At 45.2% G+C, this 26,265-nt stretch overlaps 1 protein-coding gene and 3 non-coding genes across 7 annotated transcripts in view; 1 reads left to right on the plus strand and 3 right to left on the minus strand.

Moving 5' to 3' along the window:
* Window positions 1–4,782: 4,782 nt before the first annotated feature.
* Trnae-cuc (transfer RNA glutamic acid (anticodon CUC)) lies at window positions 4,783–4,854 on the minus strand. Its single transcript has one exon. It is a non-coding gene; the product is annotated as a tRNA-Glu (tRNA).
* A 770-nt stretch (window positions 4,855–5,624) lies between these two features.
* On the minus strand, window positions 5,625–5,696 carry Trnae-cuc (transfer RNA glutamic acid (anticodon CUC)). The gene has a single exon. It is a non-coding gene; the product is annotated as a tRNA-Glu (tRNA).
* A 450-nt stretch (window positions 5,697–6,146) lies between these two features.
* Trnam-cau (transfer RNA methionine (anticodon CAU)) lies at window positions 6,147–6,219 on the plus strand. Its single transcript has one exon. It is a non-coding gene; the product is annotated as a tRNA-Met (tRNA).
* Window positions 6,220–10,089: 3,870 nt separating this feature from the next.
* LOC131265895 (terminal nucleotidyltransferase 5C) overlaps window positions 10,090–26,265 on the minus strand; it is a 57,142-nt gene continuing 40,966 nt past the window's right edge. For 3 of the 4 annotated variants that reach the window (XM_058268236.1, XM_058268235.1, XM_058268237.1), the window contains exon 3: window positions 10,090–18,699. In XM_058268236.1, coding sequence (XP_058124219.1) covers window positions 16,771–18,699 — 1,929 coding nt within the window. In that variant the 3' untranslated portion in view covers window positions 10,090–16,770. The remainder of the gene's footprint in view (window positions 18,700–26,265) is intronic. The other variant, XM_058268238.1, reaches the window with a different exon arrangement.

Consider the following 26,265-nt stretch of genomic DNA (forward strand, 5'->3'; position numbering starts at 1 on the left):
AGGCAAAGAACATGAATGCTCTCGACGCTTGAGTTTCCATGGCGGGGATATAGGAAAATCGAACGAAAACGGGCTCGAAAAGCGCTAAATGGCAGACCGTACGTAACGGTTCGTGGTGATTGGGAAAGGGGGCAGGAGAAAGGGGGCACTCACTTACACTCGTACGCACAAATGCACACTCACACACACGCACACACACGCACACGGTCCTGCTGCGTTGCGGGGGTTGCTGAGATTGCTTCACTAGCGCTGGGCTTCCGTTTCGCACGACGGCCACTGAACGACTCGAGGAGTCGGTGTTGCGTTGTTTTCCACCGAAGGATATCTGCTGCCTCGCTGCAAACGCCGTCCAACGCTCCCGGGAGAGCCAACCGAGCGAGATTGCGGAGAGCGAGCAGGCTTGCATGTGGTCGCACATGGGCATGCTCGCTGGCCTCTGGCGTGTCCTTTTCAAGGGAGGGGGAGCTTTTGGGCCGAATGGTGTGTTGGTCTCCCACGCCACGTTGCTGGCATGGATCAGGCTTCAGATCCAAAGAGTACCAGCGAGAGAGTCAGAGAGGATAAGCTCTTCCGTCTAGCCGGTGTTCAAGATGGAATTCGGTTCTGTCCACTAGCCAACCTTTAAGTAAACGATGAAAGCAAAGTGGAGCTTTCGGAACCTTTCAAATTCGGGGTTACATTTATGTATCGATGTGTAGCTCTCAAGCACGCATGTTTGAAACGTTTAGCTATTTAAATTCGTACCATGAATTCAAAATAACTTTTAGCTAAAAATAACAGACTGCTGATCAAATTTAAAATTTGCCAAATATCTAGTTTGAATAGGAGCTGATAGTGATCTTATAGAATCATGCAGTTTTCTTTTTAATGTGTATTCGTCTTTGAGAAACCTGCGAGCTTTTGCAAGCTCGCAAGTTCATTCAATCGAAATTGCATGGAACCGGCGTCTTGTATGCAACTCCATGAATCAACTCGGCCAGTTGACTTTTGAAAAATGTCCAGTAATTTTTCTACCGTTTTTGATGATCTAAGTAATTTAAAACGCGACTAGTCATTAGAGAGGTCGATCAAAGAATAAAAGAAATCTATTAGGAGAAATGCATTTTTGGTCGGCTTAAATATGAGTATAGTTTTTTATTAGTTTTGATTTCAGGAATAAGTTGGATATTATTTTTAATGAATTTGAGATAATTTTTCTATTTCTATTGGATAATGCACAGGTAGCGCTTAAAGCAGGAAACAATTATACCCACATGATTAAATAGCAAGGTTGCAGTTTGGTACTGGAAGATTTAAAATAAAGACAAACAAATGCAATGGAGTGGTGTGATGATCGTTGGAAAACCTTATGTTGGTCTATTAATATAGTATGATAAAAAAGTAACACTCAGTATGGCATAAAAGAGAATAAACATCCGACTATATAAACCAACCGACCATCTAAAAGGAAATTCGATAGAAACAATATGTATTCGTTTTCTTTGGTATGATTTACTTTGATGCGTGAAACAAAATAATTGAAATGCACACTCGTAGATAATTTGGTTCATTAAAAATATGAATTTCTTATCTTTGTGGAATGAGCTGTTTCAGGCTCATACCATTTTAGACTCGCATTTCTCTATCGTAAGATCCATCACAGCTCAAAGAAATAAAATATCAATTTAGAATGGAGGACAATCATGAACACATTTTAGTAACCAATCCACAGCAGCGGCTCTAACGGTAAGCGGACTAAGCGGCCGCGGGGGGCCCCGACCTGTCTGGGGGCCCCGAGGGCGATGTGGATCACACAAATAATTGCAGCATTCAAAGCTGGATTTCAGCAAATCAAGGAAGCGTTAAATAACATAGTTACTGACGAAAATGAAAAACAGGGGGCAATTCAGGAGGCAAAATCATTGTTAATAAAAAAATCTAAATTTGAAATTTATTCAATGACCATCTGAATTCAATTCAATCAATTCTGGAATAGAATTTTGCATCTTCAAAGTTAGATTTCAACATCTGGATTCAATGTAATCTGGAATAGAATTTTGCAATGAATGAATGCGACCAATCCGTAGAATGCGAAATAAAAAAATGGTCAATTTTACTTCGATCTTTCACACATTTTGTAAATAATTTCAGAAATAATTTTGATGAAATCGAAAGGGAAGCTACAAGAATAACTAGCTTATTGTTTGATTCGAATGAGTGAATTCGAAAAGGAACAAACAAAAATCTGAATGATTTCAGAGTCAATACCTTCTACAGCATTTGCGATATTGTAACTGCCCAAATAGCTCAAAGAGCAGACAAATACGAACAAACTACTGAACTGTTTGAAAATATTTGTTGACTTGAATTTATCAAAAGAACAAAAACTGCAATTTCGATGTAAATTATTTGATGTAAATTATTGGGAGGATAAATCAAACAATTTTTATTGTTTATTAAAGAAAATAATGTAGTAGTTGGTTTCCAAAATGTACAAGAAAAATTAAACGAGCTTCTTCCTTCAAATAATATAAATTATGTATACCGTGTGAGCCAAGAAATGACCTGCATTTTTCCAAACATTGAGGTAATTCTAAAAATTCTATTAACAATACCAATTTCGAATTCCTCGGGAGAATGGTCGTTTTCTGTCTTGAAAAGGTGAAAAAAAACTATTTGCTTAATTCGATAGGTGAATCAAAATTGAATAGTTTAGCGATACTTTATGTCGAACGAGAATTGTTAGATAATATTGATGCAACAGACATCATAAATATGGACAGGAAGAAATGTCGAAAAAAAATTATTTAGAACTTACACTTACTTTAGGATTTACAAGCGAGTTATGTTTCTTTTATTTGAATATATTAATATCTGAATTTTCATCCTGCCTTTACCATAGTTTCAATTTTATGTTTGCATTATTTGTAAATCGATAAATCTTTTAAAAATAATTTGATAATCTTAACTATTCCTCGAATTGTAAAAAACACATAAATTTTTGAGTAAACGTAACAATATAACGTAATTAAATCCTGCATACATACCTCAATCTTGAATAAATGAACAAAATATTAAAAAAAACTTACAAGGGCTAGGCGGGCGATGCATCACTTAAATATAATATTTGTAAAAATCAAAACCTAAAGATTGATCAAAGGGGGCCCCGTTTGATTTCCCGCGTGGGGCCTCCTAGTTTGTTAATCCGCCACTGCCAATCCAGATCATTTTTAAACGGAATACTTCCTGGTATTGAAGGCGACTGTAAATACTGTGACTTTGTGAAATACTGATGAAGTTAGGCATGGCTAAAATGGGTTCATTTAATGATTTTCGAAATGATGAAGTACAATTTGGCCTACACGAGTGAATAAAACAGTTCAAAATTTCAGGTTGATGACCGAGGTACAACGGGGTGCGAGAAGTGAAAAATATATTGAACAGAAAATAGGGTTGAGTACGGTTAAAAGCTCCACATGAGCTATGGCAGGTGCTTAGTATACTTGCAAATCATTTGCTGTACGGTCTAGTCACCATCATCCGGTGGCAAGAAAGGGCGACAGTACGGATGTCATTTCTGCCGTAAAGGTCTGTTATTTTATTATTTAAATTTACTCATTTCCATTGTTTCCTGAGTGTCGACGGGGTGGGTTTTGGGATGGTGACGGCGGTCAACAAACGGCCACTTTACGCACAATGCAGTTGGGCGCAAAAGGTAGAGGTTGGGTAAGCATTGAACTTGAACTTGGTTGAACATTTTCCGACCTCCAAATGGTAAAAGAAAAATAAAGCCGACCGAAAACCATATGGCGGGGGCTTAGGGGTTTCAGTTTCATCCTGTAGCCCTTTTTCCGGGGATTTACTGCCGAGGGGTCTGTGCTCCAAAATTTCGCGCTGTTGTTCCGTTTGGGGTCGTTACCACTTGGAAACAATGGACAAATTAGCGACCGCCGGGAGGGAGCGTGATGCGCGAAAGAGAATGTTTTGCGGAGTTGGCTGTCAATTATGCAAGCAGAGATACAAAATGAGATGAGTGAAGGTGACGAATTCGAGAAGTGGGAAAGAAAAATAAAGTAACAGCCACCATAACAATGAGCAGGCCCCGTGTCTATTGCGAGAATCGTTGACCTCGCCGGTCATGGGGCGGATCAGGCACCATCTTGCTGTCACCGTTCCGTGGTGAGCGACCATTTTGCTGGAGGTGCTGAGTTGGGCGGCAGTTCTGCAATGGCCGCCTGAAAATAACGAACATAACTCCACAAGTGCACCGATGGACATAATCGGGTTGAGACATGCAGCGAAATCCATGTCTGAAAGACATCGAAGAATCAATCAAGATGAAGAATCTAAATTCAGCAATAGTTAATGGGACTGTATCAATAAAAATGATTAATTTGCCTATAAAAATATACACTTTCAGTTGAATACTATTGAAACTGTAAATATTATCAACAAAATAATTATAATTCAACCAATCTTGACACATTCTTTGCCAAAACTTAACAGTTTTGAGAGTCAGCTGTTTGAAATGTTTGTTCTCGCGAAATGAAACAAAGTGGGCTAGAAAGCTTTAGTAGTTATTCTGATTAAACCTTTGTGTAATTTAATCCTAGACTTGGTTCTCAAAAATCATTGGTTTCATAAATTTTATGAACAACTTGTATTGAACATGACAACCAACAAAGTACTGCCGAATCAAGCGTGGACGTTCAAAGTATTACATGCATTTAATCACGTAACGATATTCTGCTAATTATGCACATTGTTCCTCTAATTAATGTACATCAAAAACAAAAGGGAGTCTTCCCGTACCGGGAATCGAACCCGGGCCTTCCGGGTGAGAGCCGGATATCCTAACCACTAGACAATACGGGATACTTATTTACAGAGTGATTTATTTTAATTGGACCCCGTTGATAGTTTGTGCAAGAATAACAGTTTAAAAAATTAGGTGTATTTTCCGCTGAATAAGTGACAGAAGCTTCGTTCATACAATAATTGCACTATCGTACCTTGATATCACTTTTTTTATTAATTTTATCAACAGATTATCAATAATAGTTCTTGCTTACAACACAATTTATAGAGTGTTTTTTTTTAAAACTGTAATCAAAATGCAATATGCAGCCTATAATAAAACAGAATAAACTCATAAACTTAAAATGTAGGGAATAATGATAATTAAACGCTATTTTATCCAAAGCTAAATTGAAACAGTTGACTAACAATAGTATCTTCAATAAAAATTCACAAGGAGTACTAGAAAATAATCCAAGATTCTGATTTCATACAAGTTTCGTAACAAAAGCACATGAGAATAGAAAAAATAAAAATGGAAACACAGACAAAAGTTCTGATAATGTGTGTACGGTGAATAAGCAACGCCATTTGGAAACAATGAACATGTTTATGTTGAGTTATCAGCTATAGTACAAAACAAAATCATTTTAGTACGGACTAAAATGGGAACCGAAGCCTATATATTTTTTTACACCAAAAATCAATTGAATCCCGCGTAGAAACAGAAAAGATTTTAATGACACAAGAGTGGTCCATCCAATCTCTAAAGTCTTAGTAGTTTACTGCTATCGTATCGTAATTTTCAATCGTAGTAAGCTCTATTTCAATAAAATAGTCAATTGATATTCCCGTACCGGGAATCGAACCCGGGCCTTCCGGGTGAGAGCCGGATATCCTAACCACTAGACAATACGGGATGTTGATCGTAATCCTAGTACTGATGGTCAAGGATCCTTGGTAGGGTTTGTTTATTCCAGCTTAGTATTGACAGCTAAACATGCGGACGAAATCACACATAGAAGGGGAGGAGAGTCGAAGTACAGTGTTGTATGGATTATTCATTAAACACATGTTTGAAAACAATCGACATTCACTACAGAGTTGTATTTCTAGTAAGAAAGAAAGGGAGTAAAAAGAAAGCTTATCAGTACAGGCAAATGAGTAACAAATACTTCTTGCTGCAATCTCCCCATACTGCAGCGAGTGCATGAAGTGTTTTGCTCAAAGAAAGACGGGGCTATTTATAACCGGGTCGAAATAGACTAAACTTCGCTGCACATCGTTGACGTGTGCTGGGATGTATGGAGTAGGAAGAAATGAAAATCGTGATGTAGTGTAAATTTAGGCATTGATCTTTGCTCGGTACAGCCTCGATAGCGCAGTAGGTAGCGCGTAAGTCTCATAATCTTAAGGTCGTGAGTTCGATCCTCACTCGGGGCAGGGGAAAATACATATTTTAGTGATCGTTTAACTGGGATCGCTGTTGTTTGTATTAGCAATGCCAACGGTGTTACGGTTTTGAAGCCATCATTCCTGGGCGTTATATGAGAAATACGTTGAGTATTTACAACAAAAAAGGTGATCATTTTCCGGTCTACTGAAGGTGCGTTGGAGATACTCTGTTACATCATTTTTACAGCACTGTTTATTTTCTTACTTCTCGTTTTTGTATTGTTTAAGATTAAGAAAAGTTTCCCCCTTTGGCCTTCACGTCCTGATCGGTCAACAATTGATCCTTTGTCGATAGCCTTCCTGTGAACTTTAGCAGTTCTGCATGGGGTACGCTTTTCTGCAAAGGTTGGCCCGGCGTCGTCGTCGTCGTCTCGGATAACTCGGTCTTCCGCCGCTCAAGGTCTTCCGTTCCGTTGCCGTTGCAGAGCATTTGGACTACATTTCACCATCGCCTGGCGATGACGGTAGGAAAAACGAGCCCCGGCCAAACCCTTCCTTTTACAAGAAGACTCGTGTAAGGGCGACGGAGAGGACAAAAAGAGTGCACCACATTCTGCAAGCGCCACACAAAGAAGGCGCACTCCTCCACGGCTTGGTGACTGCAACTGCAACTGCACCGCCGATGAGAGCGGATGAGAGACCTGCACTTGCCTTATTTTACACCCCATCTGGCCAGCTCCGGCTCCGTCTGCGAGGGTCGCGAAGAACCCAGCCCCTGGGTTCGACGAGGGGGACGGTGTCGAAGGCGCAGGAAGTGTTGCGAGATCCGTTCTCTTTTGTCTGCTTGCGTGATGTTGCGATGTGGTGAGCCTCCCGGCCCCGGACCGGAATGGACCCCTAAAGCCGACCTGTGCCTTTCACTTCTAGACGGCACGATGGACACCGCCTGCCTCTTGTGCCGATCGTCCGATCGTCGAACTAGAGGACTAGACAAGGTTTGCGCAAGGGGGTTTGGGACGGGGGGATGCGAGGGCGAATAGTTAAGCCACCCTTAAAACCGCGCCCATGTTACCCGATCACTGACGAAGAAGGGTGAACGAAAGGAACATCAAACAACGCGAGAATTCAACTGAGAACTCCGGACCGTTGCTTGTCGGTCTATTTCAGGGAAGGACAACCTGGACCTCGTAACACAAAACAAGGACTTGAAATACCATCCAGGGGTTTGCATACCACCTTTGCCGCTTTAGTGGGGTTCTACCTTTCATTTGAGCTCGTATGCGAAGACTTATTTATTTATTTTTCAGAAAGAACGGCCTGGCCGTATTGCGTATGCGAAAACTTATGGATACCAGAACTTTGTCAGGATCTCGCCAAATGTGCCGAACAAAAAGGAGGCTATGATTTCAAAAGGACAAAATCGTACGTTGTTAAGTTTTCAAAACGTTTGTAATGCAAGGTGATGGCACGTATGCCGAACGGACGACAAATAATAGTTTTTGATTGCGTTGCTCTTCAAATTGTTGATTTGACAGCTCCAGAAGACAATCTATGCGATGTAATTTATTTACTTTTATCGTGAAAATCAATTCTTTTCTTATTGTCTCGTGTTTTTGTGGAGTTTTCTGACATTTTTTTTTTTATTAACTGTGGAGTTTTTCATACTAAATATTTGACATGAATTGAAATAAGGGAGTTATACTGTTTCCTTACCTTAGAATATTTCGTGTCGTATTTTGAGGAATAGTGTAAAGAAATGTTAAGTCCAGTGCAACTAGTAAGATTGAATCTTAACATACGCTGAAAGTTGCAACCGTTTGTCTTCGGTTTTGCAATTTAATGAATTTTATTAATATATTGCAAATTTGGATCTTCCATAACAACAATTTAGGTTCAACCTCCATAATAATTAAGGAATATCCTGGGAGCTGTGAATGATTCTTTCGGATAAGCCTAATGTAATTCACCACTCAACGTTTAAGTTCTTGTTTTGAACATTTGTTAGTAATTATTGTTTTCACCTCTGTATGAAAAGGTTCGACATCACTGCCCGACTGTAGCTTTAAGGTAAGTAACAGTATGCAGCCAATTCCCGCTGACGCCACGGCAACGAAACCATGCTCAAAAACATCTACTCTCATCTCGTTCGCGTAAACAGTACTGCCAAGCAAATGCTGCAGATTGGGCCAAATAAAGTATTAAAAAAATATAGTAAAATAAAAGAAAAACAAAGTGGCACATATGAGCCAGGAACGAACAAAACAAAACAAAAAGAGCCACCGCAAAATTCGTAAAAAAAACAACAAAACAGGAAAAACAGCATACTTGCCATGCCGTCGCCCATTTCAAGGTGATTAAAAAGTGGCGAGAGAGCAGCACTGAGGCAAATAAAAACTCAAAACGCTACTTCATCGAAGTACGCACTCCCCATCGCACGCGTGTGTGTATGTGTCTGTATATGGGGAGACTAAGAAGGGAACAGGTTTGCCAGCAAAAATCCCTGGTGCGTGTCCGGCCGGATTTGTTGCCATTTTTTTCAGATTTCTTTTTTTTGTTTGTTTTGGGTTCCTTCTAGACGAGCCAATTCTTGAACAAGTTTTGATCTCATACTGGCAGCACTGCTCTGACCTTTTCTTGCGTCTCCGATGAAAACGATCAACTATTGCGTCGCTTAAAAGCGTCACGGTATGCTGCAAATGTTACCGGGTGTCTTTATTATTGTTTTAGGTTTTGGTTTTATGAAATTCAGTGTGGAACGTTTTTTTACCGTCGATTTTAAATGCATTGCTTTATAATAATTTAAAATCCACCATCGGTGCTTACCTTGTTCTCGTGTTGTTTCGTTGCATTACGATTGAGGTCTTTCTGCAAGACCTCGAATGGGTAGCATTTGCATTTTTATTTCCCCAAATATACGCAAATTGTTAGTTACTTAGCGATAATAAGGTTTGAATGAAGATACTAATTGCCCTTCTGTTAAGGTGTCATGCGGTTTAAAGGTTGCAGAAATAGCTGCATAGTTGATGTTCAACTGGTTTACCATGTACCATGTTTACTCCTTAATAATTTTCACACGAACCATAGATTATGGGAGGACCGAAGGAGCGCGATTATCCCGGATCCGTTGTGCACCAAAGGGTTAGTATGCACTCAGCTCTAACGCGTCGGTGCGTAGCGAGCTTTGTTCTGCCTGTGGCTCAGAGTGGGAACGTTCAAGAACCAACTTCCGGTGTAACGTGCATCTTCACTAAAGACCAAACTTCTTTATCTTTGTAGAATGATATTACCTCTATTATCTTCGTAGAATGGAGTGCTCGTGCACAATACGAGAGACCATATTTGTACCGAATTTCGTTCCAGCTCTGATGTAAAGTTCTTATGTCCTTAGGCCTGAAAAAATACTTTTTCGATTTTTGAAAAAAAAATCAATATATTTTCATTATGCACAATTTTATTCATTATTCACAATCCAAAATTTATTAGCTAACATTATCTACCATCTTCATATTTGTCATCCATTGCGAAAATTGTCATCAGCACCCAGAAGCAGATTAAACTGTAGGTACACTCGAAATTGTGTTTGTTTATCGTTTTTATTTGTATTTTTCAGAAAAAAAACTAATCTTTATTTCTATTCAATAGTAATAGTAAATTAAATTATTTTTATATAATGACACATGCTTCATGCTCTTCCGTTTTCATGCCTATCGCTTTTCGTTCACTTGTTTTTTTTATCGCTTTCCAACACCCCTTCCCAAGGGTGTCCTGTCCAGCAACCACTTGTGTTGTTGACTACTTCAAACATTTTCTCTTCGCTCTTGCTTTTCGTCCGTCCTTTATTTTTTACCGTTTCCTATTAGTGTCCTTCACTTAGTCTCAAACAGACGTTCGACAAATTTCGCTCTTGTGAGTAGGCATCGGGTAGTAGAGTACGCTCGGGAACTTACATTGAAAAAGATTCTAAAATCAATTCAACAAATCGCTTATCTTGCATCTTTTCTTTTTTTGTAACCACTAGCAAAACCGATCTGGTCGGAGCGATATTTCTCTCCTACAAACACCTTCCCACAAGTGTCCTCTTTTCCAAACGGTTATCCACCTTTCGCATCCTGCATCCTGAATTCGGTCGTTCTCTATCGGAAGAGAAATGAAACTGTCACACATACGATACAATATTGCATCAATATTACGTTTACAGCACGCGTTCACAATTTACAGTTCAAACAGAGACGTTTTGCATGTTTTTTTGTGTGTTCACCCCTTGCAACCCCTTTCTCTTTCTCTCTCTATCTCTCTCTCTCTCTCCCCATCTTTCTCTCTCTATATATCTCTCTCTATCTCTCTTTCTCTCTCTCTCTCATCGGTTCGTATGTGGGATATTGGGCTTTGTTTTTGTGTGTTTACATCGTTTACTTAATCCTCATTTCGCCAATGGGATCAGTTTATCAGTGTTTTTCCTTTCCATTTGCCGTTATCGTTCAGTTAGCGCCCCCCAATCGATCCACCTCGGAAGGGGGAGAAATCGAAGATAGGAGAAGGCTGGACTGGAGACGAGGGAAACAAAAAAAAAACAAAAATAACATAAAACGTACCAGATTCCGCGATCCGATCCAACAAAAAGAGAAAAAAAATCTATATATGTATATAATCATAACGCGTGCCCTATAAATCGCAATACGGATGCTATACACCTTACGTTACTACTACTTAGCTAACTGTTCTAGTTTGTAATAACTTCACAAGTTTTTGTATTTTTTTCACATTTTCACACAGTTTTTGAATGTACTTTTTTTCTTGCTTTTCACAATATGTAAATATGTATATATTATGTTTTTTGTGGTTTTTTTTACGTTTTTAAATGTTGTTTTGTTTCACATTAGGTTAAACTTGCTGACAGAAATCTGACACGATCAATGTCTTTGCCCGTTCAAGGGAGCGTTGTTTGTTTGTTTGTTTGTTTAAATTCATTTTTGTGTTTTTTTGTGTGTGTTTCCTTGCTACGTGTTTCGCCCGCTTGCTACGTTTGCCTCATCGGCACCGTAGGTAGAAACGTAAATTTGTAGGATCCGAATTCGAATCGATCAGTATTTGTGTTTTACTCAAGCTTTTTCTTTTGTTCAACTGGTCTGAAACTTGCCCGCTAGACTTTCCACCTTGTCTCGTGTTCCTGCCATGCTTGCCGGTGTGGCTTTATCAGTGCTCTTTTCATGTCCGTTCTTTGCTTAGTATGGTTCTTTTACGTTCCCGCATCGTTATGCGGGATGATTTTGGGACTGCTTACAAACAATCCAAACGTCCGAGCCGTTGCTTCGAAAGGTGGCCGACATTACAAACTAAAGAACCAAAGGAATGCTAAATGTGTGGTGTTTGTGTGTTCGTGTGTGTGTGTGTGCCTGACACATGCTTTAATTTTCTGCAGCCCCTTCCCTTGGCCCATCTAATGGCCGTAGTATTTCTTCATCGCGCCTGTTTTTTTTTTCTCTACCGTTTTGTTTTACACATGGTCGTCTTAAAAGCGACCTCGATTGCATTGCGTACAACATGGCACCACCAAAGCATTCGAACGCGGCATGTTGGCAAATGGAGCCCAAAGGGCAACCCAACATGCCATTCCGAAGCAAATGTTTCTTGTTGAGTCAGTAATTTAGGTTGAAGTTCTCGCAGCGTTTGGTGCGCGTTGGAGGGATACCATCGATTGGTCGTTGGGGTTTTGATTATCGCAATTCGAAGTGAAACAAATTCGCCCGAGAAGACGAAAAGCTCGGAGGGAGCATCAGCATAGTTTCCTGTCGGGAACTATCACAACACCACTCCGTAATCCATACTAGACCGCTCTGAATATTTTTAACGATTTGCGTTCGTTTCTAACACAACCCAGTTTCATAAGGGTTTTCTCCTAGTAAACCCCTTTTTCCATCACATAAAATATTGAAGTAGAGTTGGAGGTCGAAGGGACACACAGATGGACAAAGATGGATCCGAGAGATGGTGGCCAACGGTATGCATTAGTGTTTTGTGTTTCGCACGTGTCACTGTGTTTTAAAAACCAGCAATAAACAACATGGTTCTTCAACTTAACAAATTGTGGTAAATTGACGGCACGTTCAGGCAGAGCCATATTCAGTGTGTGTGTGTGTTTGTCAGTTCAGAATTTCATTTTCATAACTCGATCAAAAATAAACACACGCATGAAAAAGCACGTGGACAAGAAGACGATTCAGGTTCGCTTTTTGCAGTGATTTGTTTTTTGGTTTTTTGGTTTTTCCTTCCCTCTCCGTTTTCGTCGAAAATACCTAGTCTTACCAGCAGAGAAAAATGTGATTAAAAATCATTTTCCGCGTTTTCCGAGGCCACACTGAGCGGTGCGTCAAATGTGTCGTGTTTACCTAATTTGGCAAGACATTGATTTATACTAGCGCATCGTTTATGGCGCCGTAGAAGATGATTGATTAAATCGTATGTTGCATAATCAACGTATGTTTTTTATTGGACTTTCTTTTTTTATTTTCTTGTGTGGTTTGTTGGCTTGTTTGTTTTGCTCTATTTTGTTTGCAGTGCTTATGCTTTCCGTCCGTGTAGGATGGTTTGACATTATGATGTGACTTTTTTTATAGCTTTACTTTTGTTGTGTGGATTTCTTAACCATGCTTGATCACTTCATCACTTTTAATCTGTAGTTCTCATTCTGTAACTGTTACTTGGGATGGCTACGGGAAAGTTTTAAGAGTTTGCTAATTGCTGCTGCTACTTGTCGACCAGTACTTCTCGTGGGGCCGAGAGGTTTAGCACAAATATCAGTTGCGTTTGTGTTGCCGCTCGCTGGACTTTCGCCACTCGCGTTCTCTATTTTCGTTTGTTAAGTTGTCTTTTACCGTTTTTCTGGGTTTTGTTTTTTTTTATTTTTCTCTCTTCTTCGTGTCCTTTCTCGAGCGATTAAAATGTATATTTCTTCTTCCGTTTCCCAAGTGCTCTTCTCATGTTTCGCTTTGCGGCTTTCTCCTCGAGTACGATTAGCAAATTAGGCCACAGGACAATCCCTTTCGTATATATTCTACTTGCATCTGCGCGAAGCGGGCTCCACTGCTGCCCGTAAGTCATAAAATACGAACATTCACCCTGCAAAACATTGCCTGAAATCTCATTGCGCCCTCGCCCCTCCCCACCCAATACCCTCCCAATGTGCCGCCGTGTGAGGGGGTCACCACGGCGCCTCCCTTGCCATCGGCTGTCGATCAACATTGGAAAATGGTATTCAGTTTAAAAGCATACGAATTAACAGTGAGTGTCGTGTCCTTCTGATGCCGTATCACCAAACAACTTCACAGCAGTCTATCTTGTTTTTCTTAATCCTTTTTCTTCCCTTTCATACACACACACTCACACACGTGCATGTTTCCCTACGGTTTCACAAGATGCTTTATGTTTGTTAACTCCCCTATTGATAACCTTTTCGGCCACCCACCGCTAAAGGATGCATTTTTCTCCACCCAATCAGGTGACCCATTCACAGGACAGCATCAGGTTTTACCTTCATTCCCCCACCCCCTCTCTTTATATCATTTTCTTCTTCAGTTTGCCTCATCCGCAGCGGACGATTGGTCGCCGGCATGTGGCGTGTCTTAAAAACAAATTGTGAGGAGGAATAAACACAGCCATGTCTCAGTAATTAGATTTTCTTTCTTCATTCGCTTGTCCTGATGTTATGTTGTCTTACTAGTTTGTATGTATATTCACGTGTGTTCGCTAACATTTCTTCACTTTTCCGTGCTCGCCTGCTTCGCCCTTAGTGCTCGGTGCTTCTGGTAAATTTTTCGTCCGACGATTCGACCGCCTACTTTTCTTTATAATTGCGCTCCTCTCGGGGCAAAAGGATCGGGGCTGCTGTCAAATATAGATCGGGAACGACGGTTCGCGTCGCATTAGCATAGATCTGAGTGGCTCGCCCCCCCAGCGGGTAAATATATGTGTATGTAAATAGTTTCCTGCCCCACCGGCAAGTCCAAAATCCACGGTTAGCGTCTTTGAAATGGTAACCACGCACGTGGATCATTTTCTCTCTCTCTTCCGTAGTTTATTCTTTTTTTTATAATTTTTTTGAGATCCTGGTGGTTCATAATAGTTTGAACTTTAAATGTACCATTCTTCATCATTATCGATGAATCATCCTCCTCTTCACGCAGCATGAACTGCAAACATTCTTGTTTGTCAAACGTCCTCTACTTCATCGAGCCACCCTTTTTTTCACCCCCCCTCCCTTAGTGCTGTGTCCTTTTTGATTCTTCGCCTTGCCTAGCGTGCTTACTTAAACAACAGTCTTCGATACAAGTTTTACAATTATTTACAGGTTTTGTTTTCCTTTCCGTGTGTGTTTTTTTTAATTAATTTCCGTTTAAGATAGCTTTACGGTTGTGTGTGCTAAATAGATTCATCGGGAACGGTTTAAAAATTCGGTAGTTGATTTCTTCGTGTTTGCGTTTTTGTTCAAGTACCTCGCGTAGCGTTTCACGGTTTTGCTCTGATCGGGGCGGATAAAACATTCTCTAAGTACATGCAATTGCGTTGACGGAACTCGGGAACATTCCCTTCTTGATACGTGGTGAGCTTTTTTTTTCGCAACGCTTGATAGTTATAGCGCTCAACATAGCGTCTTTTTTATTTTTACTCGACTTGCTGCTACGGAGGAGAGCTAGAAGAAAGGGAATGGCACATGGATCTAAGGATCGTTCTGGCCGCCAACCGTCTTACTCCACATGACATGAAGGGGTCAACTACTGCTACAACTATGGCCTAAAAGTTGATTGGAGGGGGAGGGTTTGTTTGTTTTAAAAAGACAACCAATAATCAACCGCCACTAGTTTTCCCGTTTTTTTTCCCCCATTACACCGAATGAACACGTTCCCGAGCATGTGCCTCCCTTATCGCCGCCCCCCTTTGCTGGGATAAATTGCTTGTTTTCGTTAAGTGGATGCAAAGTTCCAAGAGTTTGATTGCCTGACAATGTGTCTGTCGCATGTTTTTCTTCGTCACCGTCGCAAAAATCACAGCTGATCGTCGTGCGCCCCCGCGAACAGCGGTTTAGCAGTAAGACGAAAGAGAAATGAACGATCTTCAAAAACTGAAAATCCGGTTTCGAAAATTGAACATACAACAAACATGGGTAAATGACATTGGCCTTGAAGGCCGTGTCAGCGAACAGAAAGTCTGAATTAAAAAGGAAAAGTGTTCCACTTTCAACACATCTTGAAAACGAGTGAATCCCAAAACGGGGGCCGTTTTGAAGTGCTTACAAATAAAATGCGAACGGTTAAAAACCCCTCCCGTGATAACGCGACGTGTTTGTGTTTTTGCACACCGCACACTCTCTTACCTCAGGAAGGTATACTAGACATGCTCTTGCGCTTTGGCAAATACTTCAACAAATGTTTATTTCGACACGTTTCGCAACGAAAAATAAAATTTCCTATTTGCTCTCCCGTTCCACTCTCTTAACAAGTCTTGAGTTTGTTCGCTGTCTACGATCGTGAACGCCACGCTATTAGTATGCACTCGTAGTTAGTACGCTTTGTTTATCCTTGTTAGTACTCATCCTGTTCTCGCTTGCATAACAGTGACGTTGCACTTGATCTTGTTTGTTTGTTTGTTTGTTTGTTTGTTTGTTTGTTTGTATGCTTGTTTGTCTCTTTTGTTTCTCTTCGGTAAAACATACCTTCCTTTAGCGGATGCATTGATCGATTTTTGATCGACAACATTAAACGAGTGAAGCTCGATCAGCTGTTCTCAATGCATTGGCACGCGCCACGCATTTCGTGCATATTAAAACCGTGTTTACACACCGCTGTGCTATGTTTCGTGCGCGCAATTTAACTGTACCCTTATTAGTCGAGAACGCTACGAGCACTGGTTGAGTTGGTTTTTTCTCTGTTTGTTTTAGTACACGCTTGTACTAAATATTTGCTGTATACTAACGCAAGGGGTTTTGTGTTTTTTTTTGTTGTTGGCTCGGTTCGTATGTTAGTGTGGGTGTTTGTGTATGTGTGTTGATTCGCAGCATAACACTTACGCTATCGATCATCGCTCGGAAGACGGCATCGACGAGGGAACGAAGTTGCACTCAGCCTCAGCGGGACAGGTGTAGTAGTAATAGTAGTCCGACGGGGCGTAGGCGCACACGGTTGAAACTCCGCCCGGTGGTGACGCCTGTAGAAGTTCCACCGTCTGTAGTAACGCTGTAGAGGGTGGTGCTGCTGGGGGAGGATGAGATCGTCGTATGAACTTTCCAACTCCCAACGACTCGACGGAAGCAGGAGACACTGCGGATGGCGCTCCGGCTCTCGATGACGTCGAACTGGTGGTGGTGGTGGTGGTGGTGGTGGTGGTGTTGGTGACGGAGAAGAAAGGACACTGTTGCACTACTGCGGCGTTGCTGCAGCAGGGTGTTGTTGTTGATGGTGGCGGTGGCGTTGGTGTTGTTGATGACAGGGATGATGACGACGGGTCGGCGGCAAAGTTCGGGTTGGCTCCGGTCGGGGTTGAGTCGGGGCTTGCGATGCTGATGATACTAGTACCACCGGCGCCTCCCACCGGCAGGGTGCTCACCAATCACGTCGCTATCCAGCTGTTGCAGGTGCACTGGGTGTAGGGAATGATCGGGGCGTAGTAGATTCCGTTGGCATAGAGCAGACCCGGCTGCGGCGTCAGGGTGATGGCCTGCGTTTGGGTGATGGTAGCCGTCTGCTGTTGGGATTGCTGCTGCTGCTGCTGCTGCTGCTGTTGCGTTTGCTGCTGCACCTGCGATTGTACTTGCTGCTGCTGCTGACACTGCTGTGACTGTGACGACGCCTGCGACTGCTGCGACTGATGGTGAGTGGTGTTGTGGTGGTGTGTGTTGGGCGAGTGCGCCTGCGGATGTTGGTGGTGATGGGCCAGCATCGAGGGCGACTGGGGGGAGAGCTGCTGGGGGGACAGCGAGAGATGGGACATTTGTGTCTGCAGCTGCAGTGTCGTGGTCCCCGTCGGTGTAGCACTGCCGTTGGCCACCTGGGCCGTAGTGATGAGACCGGTCGTGTGTTGCTGTTGCTGCTGCTGCTGCTGTTGCTGTTGCTGTTGCTGGTCGCGGTATAGGATCTCCATGGCAAGGGACTCGATCAGCATGAGCGTCTGGCGACGCTCGTGGCCCATCAGGCACACGGTCGACTGCTCGACGACGTCGAATAAATGCATCAGGTACTGGTACTGGAGATGCTCCTCGCCCTCGTCGAAGAAGTGGTTCTTCAGGTAGGACTCCAGCTTGCTGCGCTGCTGCACGATGTCGGGGAAGTCGATGAAGAACCGGGAGCACATGTACCGCTCGAGGGTCTTGATGCGCTGCGTGTCGACCGGGATGTAGTTTCGCACGAGCAGATTGCAGTACTTCAGCAGGCCGCCGCCCCGGATCTCCTCCGGTTGCCGGGTGGAGATCAGCTTCTTCTGCAGATGGTACAGCGCCTCCTGGAAGTCGCCGTACACCGACTCGCCGACCACGGTCGGGTAGAAGTTCTCGGTGATCATCGGCATCTCGGCGCAGTCGTAGAACAGCAGCAGCGAGTCGAGCACGATCTGGAACGAATCGACGCTGAACTCGAACTGGCGGCGCATCGTGTCGACGAACTTCAGCTCGACGTTCTTGTGGCCCGGCGAGTTGCCAAGCGAGATGAGACTCCAGCGATCACCGTCGCTGTTCACCTTCACCATCTTGCCGACGTACGCCTCCTTCAGCGAGCACTGCGTGATCTTGCGCTTGACCACACCCTCCGGCATCAGGTCGAGCAGCGAGGACAGGACGGCCGACTTGACGCGATCGTAGCTCCGGCTGGTGCTGAAGTCGACGGCGAAGATCAGATCGAGATCGTTGTATGGCTGCGCCTCGGACGCCAACACATGACTAGCAGCGCCACCGTTCAGGCGGATGTCCTTCACCGTCATCCCGGCGCCACCGGCGGCCACCTCGGTTTCCAGCTTCTCGCGCACGATGTTCACCAGATCCTTCAGCTTCACCTCGAGCGTCGGGAAGTTGCCGCGGCCGTGTATCGACACCGGCTCGTTCATGACGTCGTTCAGCTTCATCACCTGCTCGAACGACAGCACCGCCAGGCGCTGGGCGGCGATATCCAGGTTCTCGTACGACGCGCCGTTCTCCGAGCCGGCCGACGAAATGCACGACGACGAGGACGAGGCCGACGAGGACGAGGACGAGGATGAGCCGGACGAGGCGGCCAGGGAGGCGGTCGTCGAGGACGAGGACGAGTAGGCCGACGAGACGGAGCTGTTGGAGCGCGGGGACGGCGGTGGCGACACGGAGCCACCCTCCGAGTGCGCGTAGCTCATCGTGGCGTAGTTGAAGGTGGCGGTCGGGTAGCCATGGGCACTGGTGTAGATCGTCGTGGTCGGGCCGTTGTTTCCGTTGCCATAGCTATGCTGCTGCTGGCTCTGTACATGATAGCTGTCCATGATCCGGTGGGAGTAAGAGTCGGGAACTTTTAAAGTTCCGCACTGTTGGGAAAGGGATTAAAAGAAAGGTCGAAAGATTCGATTAACAACTGTGCTGTGACGATTGGTCTGAGGTTTGTAATGAACATCGAAAATCCCCGAATTTACTATAACACTGCTATGACGCACAACATCTTCCAGAATTGTGGACCCCACAGTTAATCATACGATCGAAAACGTGCCTTTGAAATAAATATACATAGTTATTGAAAACTATGTTCTTCGAAAGAATACATTCATCACTAAGATGATCACGTAAGCGAAGCAATCGTCTCAATAAGCCCCGCGTTCAAAAACGTTCAAGATGTAAGACCCTTGAGTCAGAATAGTACACACGATCTACTAAGAAAACTATACCACAGATTTGGCGACAATCGGTGTACAGCGTTCTATATCAATCGCCGTTCGAAGGTAAGCATCTTTTCAGATGCAGCACGTTGCAAAATCCCGCATACACTGGTCATATATACTAAGCAGTGCAAAAGTGTCAGCCTGCCTGTTACCCGCCTCAGTGCCACGCTGGCGTAATGCAAAGGTTACACACCGACGGTACGGAAAAAAAGGTACTTAAACATTGAAAAGCGAAAAACGAGCAGGCTCACACCGACCGGGCTGTGTGGCTCGCAGAGCCTAATTCAATTGCTTATCCACCACCAACACCACCAACACCACCAGCACCACCGGGTCGGTCGGCACTGGTCCATCCACGGACGCCCTCGCAACTGTTATCGATTCACTTTTTATCTACGTCACGCTTACGCTAATTTTAGCCTTCAAACTAATACGTCGCCATTTCACTTCCTTTTCGCCAGTCTCTCTCTCTCTTTCTCTCTCTCTCTCACTCTCTCTCTCTCTTCCGACCTCGTGTCCAGCTGAAGGGTTGCACCACACGATGTAAGCCGCAGCCGTAATTACGCCAGTCAGCTTAGAGGCCCCCCCTCTAGCGGGCCTAATCGACGTCGCACAATTGTCATCACCTCTTAGCGCGTTTTCCCCCATTTTCACTGCTTCCCAAACCTAGTTTGATCTAAAACCGTGCTCATCGCAAGTGTAGTACCTGTGTGTGAGTGAGTTGTTTTTTTTCAATCTTTATTCACCGGCAAGTGCAAGCTGCACTTCCGGTACGGCGATCGGTATCGATGCAGACACGTGCAGATATACTGCTGGAGTGTGCGGATGTTTCCGTATTTTTGAGATCGATATCACTACTAGCACCACAACCGAGTGGGTGCAATGGATTCACTGGTTTCACTTTGGATTAACTGTTTCGAAACACTTTTCAGCAGTTCACAGTCAGCTTCTCGCTTCCGAAAGGTTCACACTTAGCTTTCCGACAGTCCAGCTCGGATTAACGTCACTAAATTGGGTTATAGTGTTCCCGGTAGTGGTAGTTAGTAGTCACACACGTGACAGCTTAAACGCGGGGTGCGTGTTCGCACAATTCGAACCTAGTATCGGGGGGGTCGTCTCTATCGAACGAAAGGGAAAATCGTGACAAATAAAAACAAAAGAACCTACACTAAAGACGTTCGCGACTGCGACCGATCGCGACAGCGTTCGACTACTAAGAGCTCGCGGATCACTTCTCCTCGCGGCGCCGTTCAGCACGACACTGAAGCAGCTCTCGTGGCGCGATGTCGACTATTCGTTGGAGACACCCCGCGGGGACCACAGCACGGTGCAGAGAACGGATACAATTCACTCTCGCACACACACACACACGCACGCACACGCGCGCACAAGCTCCACGTAAACAGCGTCGAATCGCGCCGACACAGTCGACAGATCGCGGACCAGCCGGCACTTGCCTGTCACATTTGTGCCGAGCGCTATATCTCGCGAGCGGCAGACATATTGTGGATCGCACAGAGTCGACTCGCGACCCGCGGTGGCGTAGTGTGTATCGCTGCTGCGGGGAGGGTGCCCGTTCTGTACACTACCACCCGGTTGACTACTATACGGTGCGCGACCTTTGGGCGCTCGTGTGGACGGTTGTGTTGGCGATTTTTTTTTCCGTACTGAAGTTTCGCGTTGTTCTTTTTGCTTCTTGCGAGCTCGCACCGATGGAACTCACAAGTGATCACAGATCGCATAAGTCGACGCGTCGACACTAGCCGTCGCGGTATTCGTCTCGCACCGTGTTGCCCCTCTCCGTCCCCGTTGGGTTTTCGTATGACTTTTCGTGTGACGGCGAGGGGGGAGGGGACAAAAATCCCCTAAAACGCACGACAAACGTCAGTGTGTGTGGTGGTGCAGAACAAAACAACATACCATTTGCCCCGTACCACGGCATGAACCCTTAGCCCCGCATTCCCTGCATCGATCCTTTCCGTTTCTTCTGCGTGTGTGTCCTCTACATTCCACCGCCAGTGTCCGCCAACTCCGCCACTCTTCGAGACCACCTCCACCTCCACCGTACTACCACCCCCAAAAACACACCCGTCTCGATAATTGCGTCTCGTGAGCACACCGTGGCCATCAGATCATGTTTTTCTACCGTGTTGTCCCTCCCTCATATCTCCATCATGCTGCCCTACGTGGATGCACCTCGTGGCGCATTCCCCCCCCCCCCTCCCTTGCCGGTTTTGTCTGTTATTGTTGTGATCGCATACGCGTTGTTTCATTGTTAGGTTTATAGTTGTAGGTTTTTTCTTTTAGGTTTATCCAAGTTCCTTTTACCCTTTTTTCTCTCTCTCTCTCTCTCTCTCTCTCTCTCTCTCTCTTCGTTATTTGCAACCCCGCCTTGTGGGGGTGCTTATTTGCCAGTTTTGTTTCCTGGGTTTTTGTTTCACCTCCACTGTTTGCGAGATTTGATTTGATGCCGTCTTACCGACACTAGATTCCGGGTCAAACATAGGATCTGCGGGGGGAGGGGGCGGGGGGTTAAGACTGTAATTGCAAAAACAGACATCCTCACCCCAAGACGACGACGCCGTTTCGGGGGCTTAAAACAGACGCGATTACCATTCGACACCAACACCGCGGGTCATATGGGTAATCAATTTACAAAAAAACCCATTCCCGCAAAAAATAGCTAGGAAAGGCCCATGTTTTGCACCCCGTCTTGGTCATTTTTAATTTCGAAGCAACCTACTTCCACTTGTTTCGCAACGAAAAGAAGTGGACCATGATTGGGCGGTTTACCGACGTCATATTACTCATCAATTAGACAGTTTTGTTTCTTTGATTAGCTCCTTAACACATTGCTATACGTTTGTTTTTGTTCTCTTGACATTATTCAAGAACAGTTGGAAATTCTTTTAAAAAATTCATTGCACATTAAATGACGAATTTTGTGGATGTCCTAATGAGACTTTCTATGTTAACCACCGTTTCATGTTTGTTTTGCCGCCAGTGTTCTAAAAACGAAACGCGTACGCAAATTTTACATCACACCTCGGTTTGGAGCCAGACATCCAATTCAACTCCTTATTCTCAAGCCTCAATGAACCGTTCGGTGCGAGATGAAAAACAACGTACACACACGCAAAATGATCTTGACGCGGTTATTGCCTTCTAACCAGCACAAGGGTTACCACGAGGGGGATGTCAACCAACATCATCCCGAGCGGTGGTGCCCGCAGTTCCAAGAAAAAATACTGAAGGTAATAATTTTCGGACGGACACACGCCGAGACTCCAGAAGGGCAAATATTTGCACAGTTTTTAATCGGGCTCTTATCAGCCGCTGGCGTCCTTTTTCGTCGAATTGGACATTTGTTTTTGCTTGCTGTCGTGCAAAACACACCGGATCCGATTGTTTGCCCTTCCTGTTTTTCCTTTTTTTAACGAATTGGCGAAGATCCCAGACGTTGTTCGAGCGTTGTGGCGTGACGTAGGAGACCAACGTCTGGAGCTGGTTCTAGAGGCATTGGGACGAGGTCTAAAATTGGAACACTAGGGTGGAGTATTTGTTTGTCGATCGTCGCACCGTAGATCTGCCTAAGGTGTGGTGGTGGAGCAACTTGTAAGGAATTCCCTCGTCGCTTCTGCACCGAACACATACGCGAAACAGGTTCAGTTGAAGCACATAACCACACGATGGCGAGTTAGAAACGAGTGTCGTTAAGGTACTCAACCTTTTCTGCAAGCCTGCTAGCAAGTCCAAAGACAACGTAATCGATTAATCTAACACAAGGGACGTAATACTGCACCGCAAGCGGACTATGACCAAGCGCACACATCGAACTTCGAAGCAAAAAACCCGTGCACCCGATCGCTGACAGTGCGCTGACATAATATCGAATGCAAAAGGTTGGCAGTACCAGCACTATAGAGTACTGCACCGGTCCCGATGCCAGCCTCAACACACTCCTCAACGACAACCTGAGGGTCGACTCCAATCGGAATTCATGCAAAAGCGCCTCAGGCCCTGCTCGAACGAGCAGACCTGACTGGAATGGTAGCGTCGACGGTGGCTACGGTCCGTACCGTACCATCTGCATACTTAAGGCCCAACCCAAGTCCTAGGTCGCGGGTGTCGAAGCCCGGCTTCTCCGGTTCTCCGGTACCGCAAAAGGGGGCGGGTGCGCACTTCATTCACCTCGACCCGGTGCAACCGGTGATATCGTTTGCATTTTAATTCGCTCGATTCCAACCCATATTCGACGGCATTGCGTGTACGGTGCAACGGCCAGACCTCCAGGACGCTCCAGCTTAAGCTGAACAGAGCCACAAGAAGGAGCGCCAGGTTAACCAGAAGACTCTTTAGAACGAATCCACAGCGCAAAAGTTAGTGCGACAGACTATAGATTTCAGTTGAAGGCGTCACACATCAGGTGTTTGCGTCAGATTCCACGAAAATACAGGGCTATACCTTTCATATTCCAAGGATTCTAAAGCGACAGCTTCAAATGGGGCCCCCTCGCGAGATTGAATGAATTTGTGATCGCGTCTCAGGGTGAACGTTATTCATTCGCGGGAACCACTATCGCCTCATCTATTCAGATCGGCCAGATCTTCAAACATCGGCCACCGTTGATCACCACCATTCACTCAAGGGGCCCCAAAGGCAAGATCAACAACGCACGACACCTCACACCGTTTCCGTTCCGTTGTCTATTGATCCTTTTTATGTCAGACACACACACACCACCACCATGGTGTAACGCAGCCACACGGCGACGTGCATGAGTGCGCGCTCGCACTGGCAGACCTTGAAGGTGTGACCAACCGAGTGTTGTTTTGGTGAGTGTTTCTGTTTTTTTTTGTTGTTGCGTGATGGCGCGAACCATTAGGACCGAGCTGAATTTTGGCGGTGGCTTGCGTTGCCTCAACCAAGCGAGCGGCTCATCTGTCCGTCAGCGACAAGATCTTGCACACACTAGGTCAATGTCAGGAGCGCGCCGGAAGGCAAAACAAAAAAAAACGACATCAAACAAATAAATGGGAACTCCGCGTGGAGTCAAGTCGAGCCGTGCGTGTCATAGTACCGGTGGCACGCTTAGAGCGCTCGCGCTGATGATGAATGAAGCAGGAACTTCCCCGAGGCAGGTAAAAGGGTGCGCGGGTACCTCGGGGGAGGTCGGGCCCGTTGATGGCGAACGAGAACTAGATCCGGTTGCGAAGGTTAGATGGATTAAGAGCGATACGCAAACGAGGAAGAGATGCTAACAGGGGCATCGAGCTTCCGAGATTTAAAGTCTGCAGTCACCCTGGTACCACGAAGCCCAATAGTTGTTGGGGCATGTAGAGCTTGTTTGAAATCCACAACAAAAACAATCGACCCTTCTGCCGGAGACGTGTCTTGTAATTCCATTTGAAGGCTAGCTCGGACTGTGCTGTAATTAGCCACGACCTACGCGCCATACCAGCCCCCCCTAATAAAGGCCACCGGGAGGTGGACCAGTTATGAACGCCGCACCGCGCAGACCAAAGAACTGCCCTCTGAACCTCTCGGGTTGTCGTGATTGAATCCGGTTCGATCGATCCCAGCTCGTGTGTGCGGTAACCAATGGGGGGGGTTTGGCGCTATTAAGTCGGATTCGATTATATAATCCCGCACTAGAATCGAGCCCCCCAAAAACGCCCGCCCCGGCGGGAATTGGCCGAGGGGTCGGCCCGGGATAGGGTAGCTTCGTGTCCCGTGGCCAGTTTATTTTTAGCCCTTCCCTTCCCCGCGTTGCTTCCGGTTGTGCACGCGAGTGCGTCCAAAGACGCCACGGCTGGACGCCATGTTGGCGTGACCTAGTAGTAGCACGGGGTGGGTGTGGGAGAAACCCAATCGAACGCGTGAAGGTTGTCAAGGTTCGGGTGACGTGCAGAGCGACCGGAGCCTCCGACCGAATGCACGGTGGAAACCTGTTCCGCTGGCAAAAGCCCTGCCTGAGTGGAGCCCACCAGAGGGACTCTGGTTTCAGCGGGTGGTGTTGGTAAGGGGGAGGGGAGTGTTATGTTCACGCCGTGCCCACATGCCACCACGTGCGCGTCCACGGACTGGCGACCTGGGTCGAACGAATTCAGGTGAAAAATTAATAATAAAAAATATAATAAAACCGCCCCCAAGGCCGACCTCTTTTCGAAGCAGGTGTGTGTGTGTGAGTGTGGGTTGGTGCGTTCTAATCTAACCTATATTTCGTCCCAGTGCGCAAGCCCGAACACCTGGCCTACAACGTGTGTGTGTGTGTGTGTGTGTGTGATCCTTGAGCCGTATCGAAGCGTATCGCTTTCGCGCGCAGGCCTAGCAGGACTAGGACCCTCGACTCGGCTCGAACTCGACAACGGGCGCGAAAGAAAATTAATAGCCAGTCTGGCTCTCTGGTGGGTCGAATTCGCAATCTCCGCGAGTTGCGGTGGCGTTAGCTCAGAAATGGTGACGGTGATAGAGGGGGGAAGCTGGAGGACATTATGCAATTATTATTGTAGCAGGTAAATGCGATCGATCAATCCCGCCATGATCGACGGACAAGGTTGACCAAGGGCAGGCCCGGGCCCGTGTTGTTTGTTTGTTGTGTGCCCGCGTTTGTGCTCACTGTGTTGTCGCTACTATCTGTTTTTTTATTATTCAGATTGTAGGAAATATGAAATATTTGAACTGAACCTGTGAAGTGTTAAGCTTATGAAGTTCCTTTTGGGATACCTTGCTACTCTCAACTTCAAAATGTTGTCTTTGGCTCAGAATTGCAGGTATTTGTGTTTGAACGACGCTGGAACATATATTTCTTGTACTCCAAAATTCTAGTCTAATGTAGGAACTTTAGATTCTGGGACTAGTTTAAGTCTCCAACAGTCCTACGGTAAACGAGACCACTTTCTCACACTCGTGCGTAATCAATCCCTGGTCTCATATCCATGGTAAAGGGAGATCGAATTACTCCGTGCCTGCCGTTATAGATGGTACCAGCCGCTTGTCTTTCGTGTGATTTCGGTAGCAACCCAACATCCCAAACAGCCCAGCCCATGGACGTCGACGAATCATTCGACGGGCGCCTTCCTCGGTATGACCTCGATATTTCCGTGCCGTTGCTACAAAAAGGCCCTAATTAGTGAGAGCGCAAATCTCGTGCAGTAGCCGCTAGAGGGCCAGCGGCCTTTAAGGGCAAGTCACGCCAGAGCTCGTCGGAAGCTCACA

Source organism: Anopheles coustani, chromosome 2 (genome assembly GCF_943734705.1).
Source record: "Anopheles coustani chromosome 2, idAnoCousDA_361_x.2, whole genome shotgun sequence".
NCBI lineage: Eukaryota > Metazoa > Arthropoda > Insecta > Diptera > Culicidae > Anopheles > Anopheles coustani.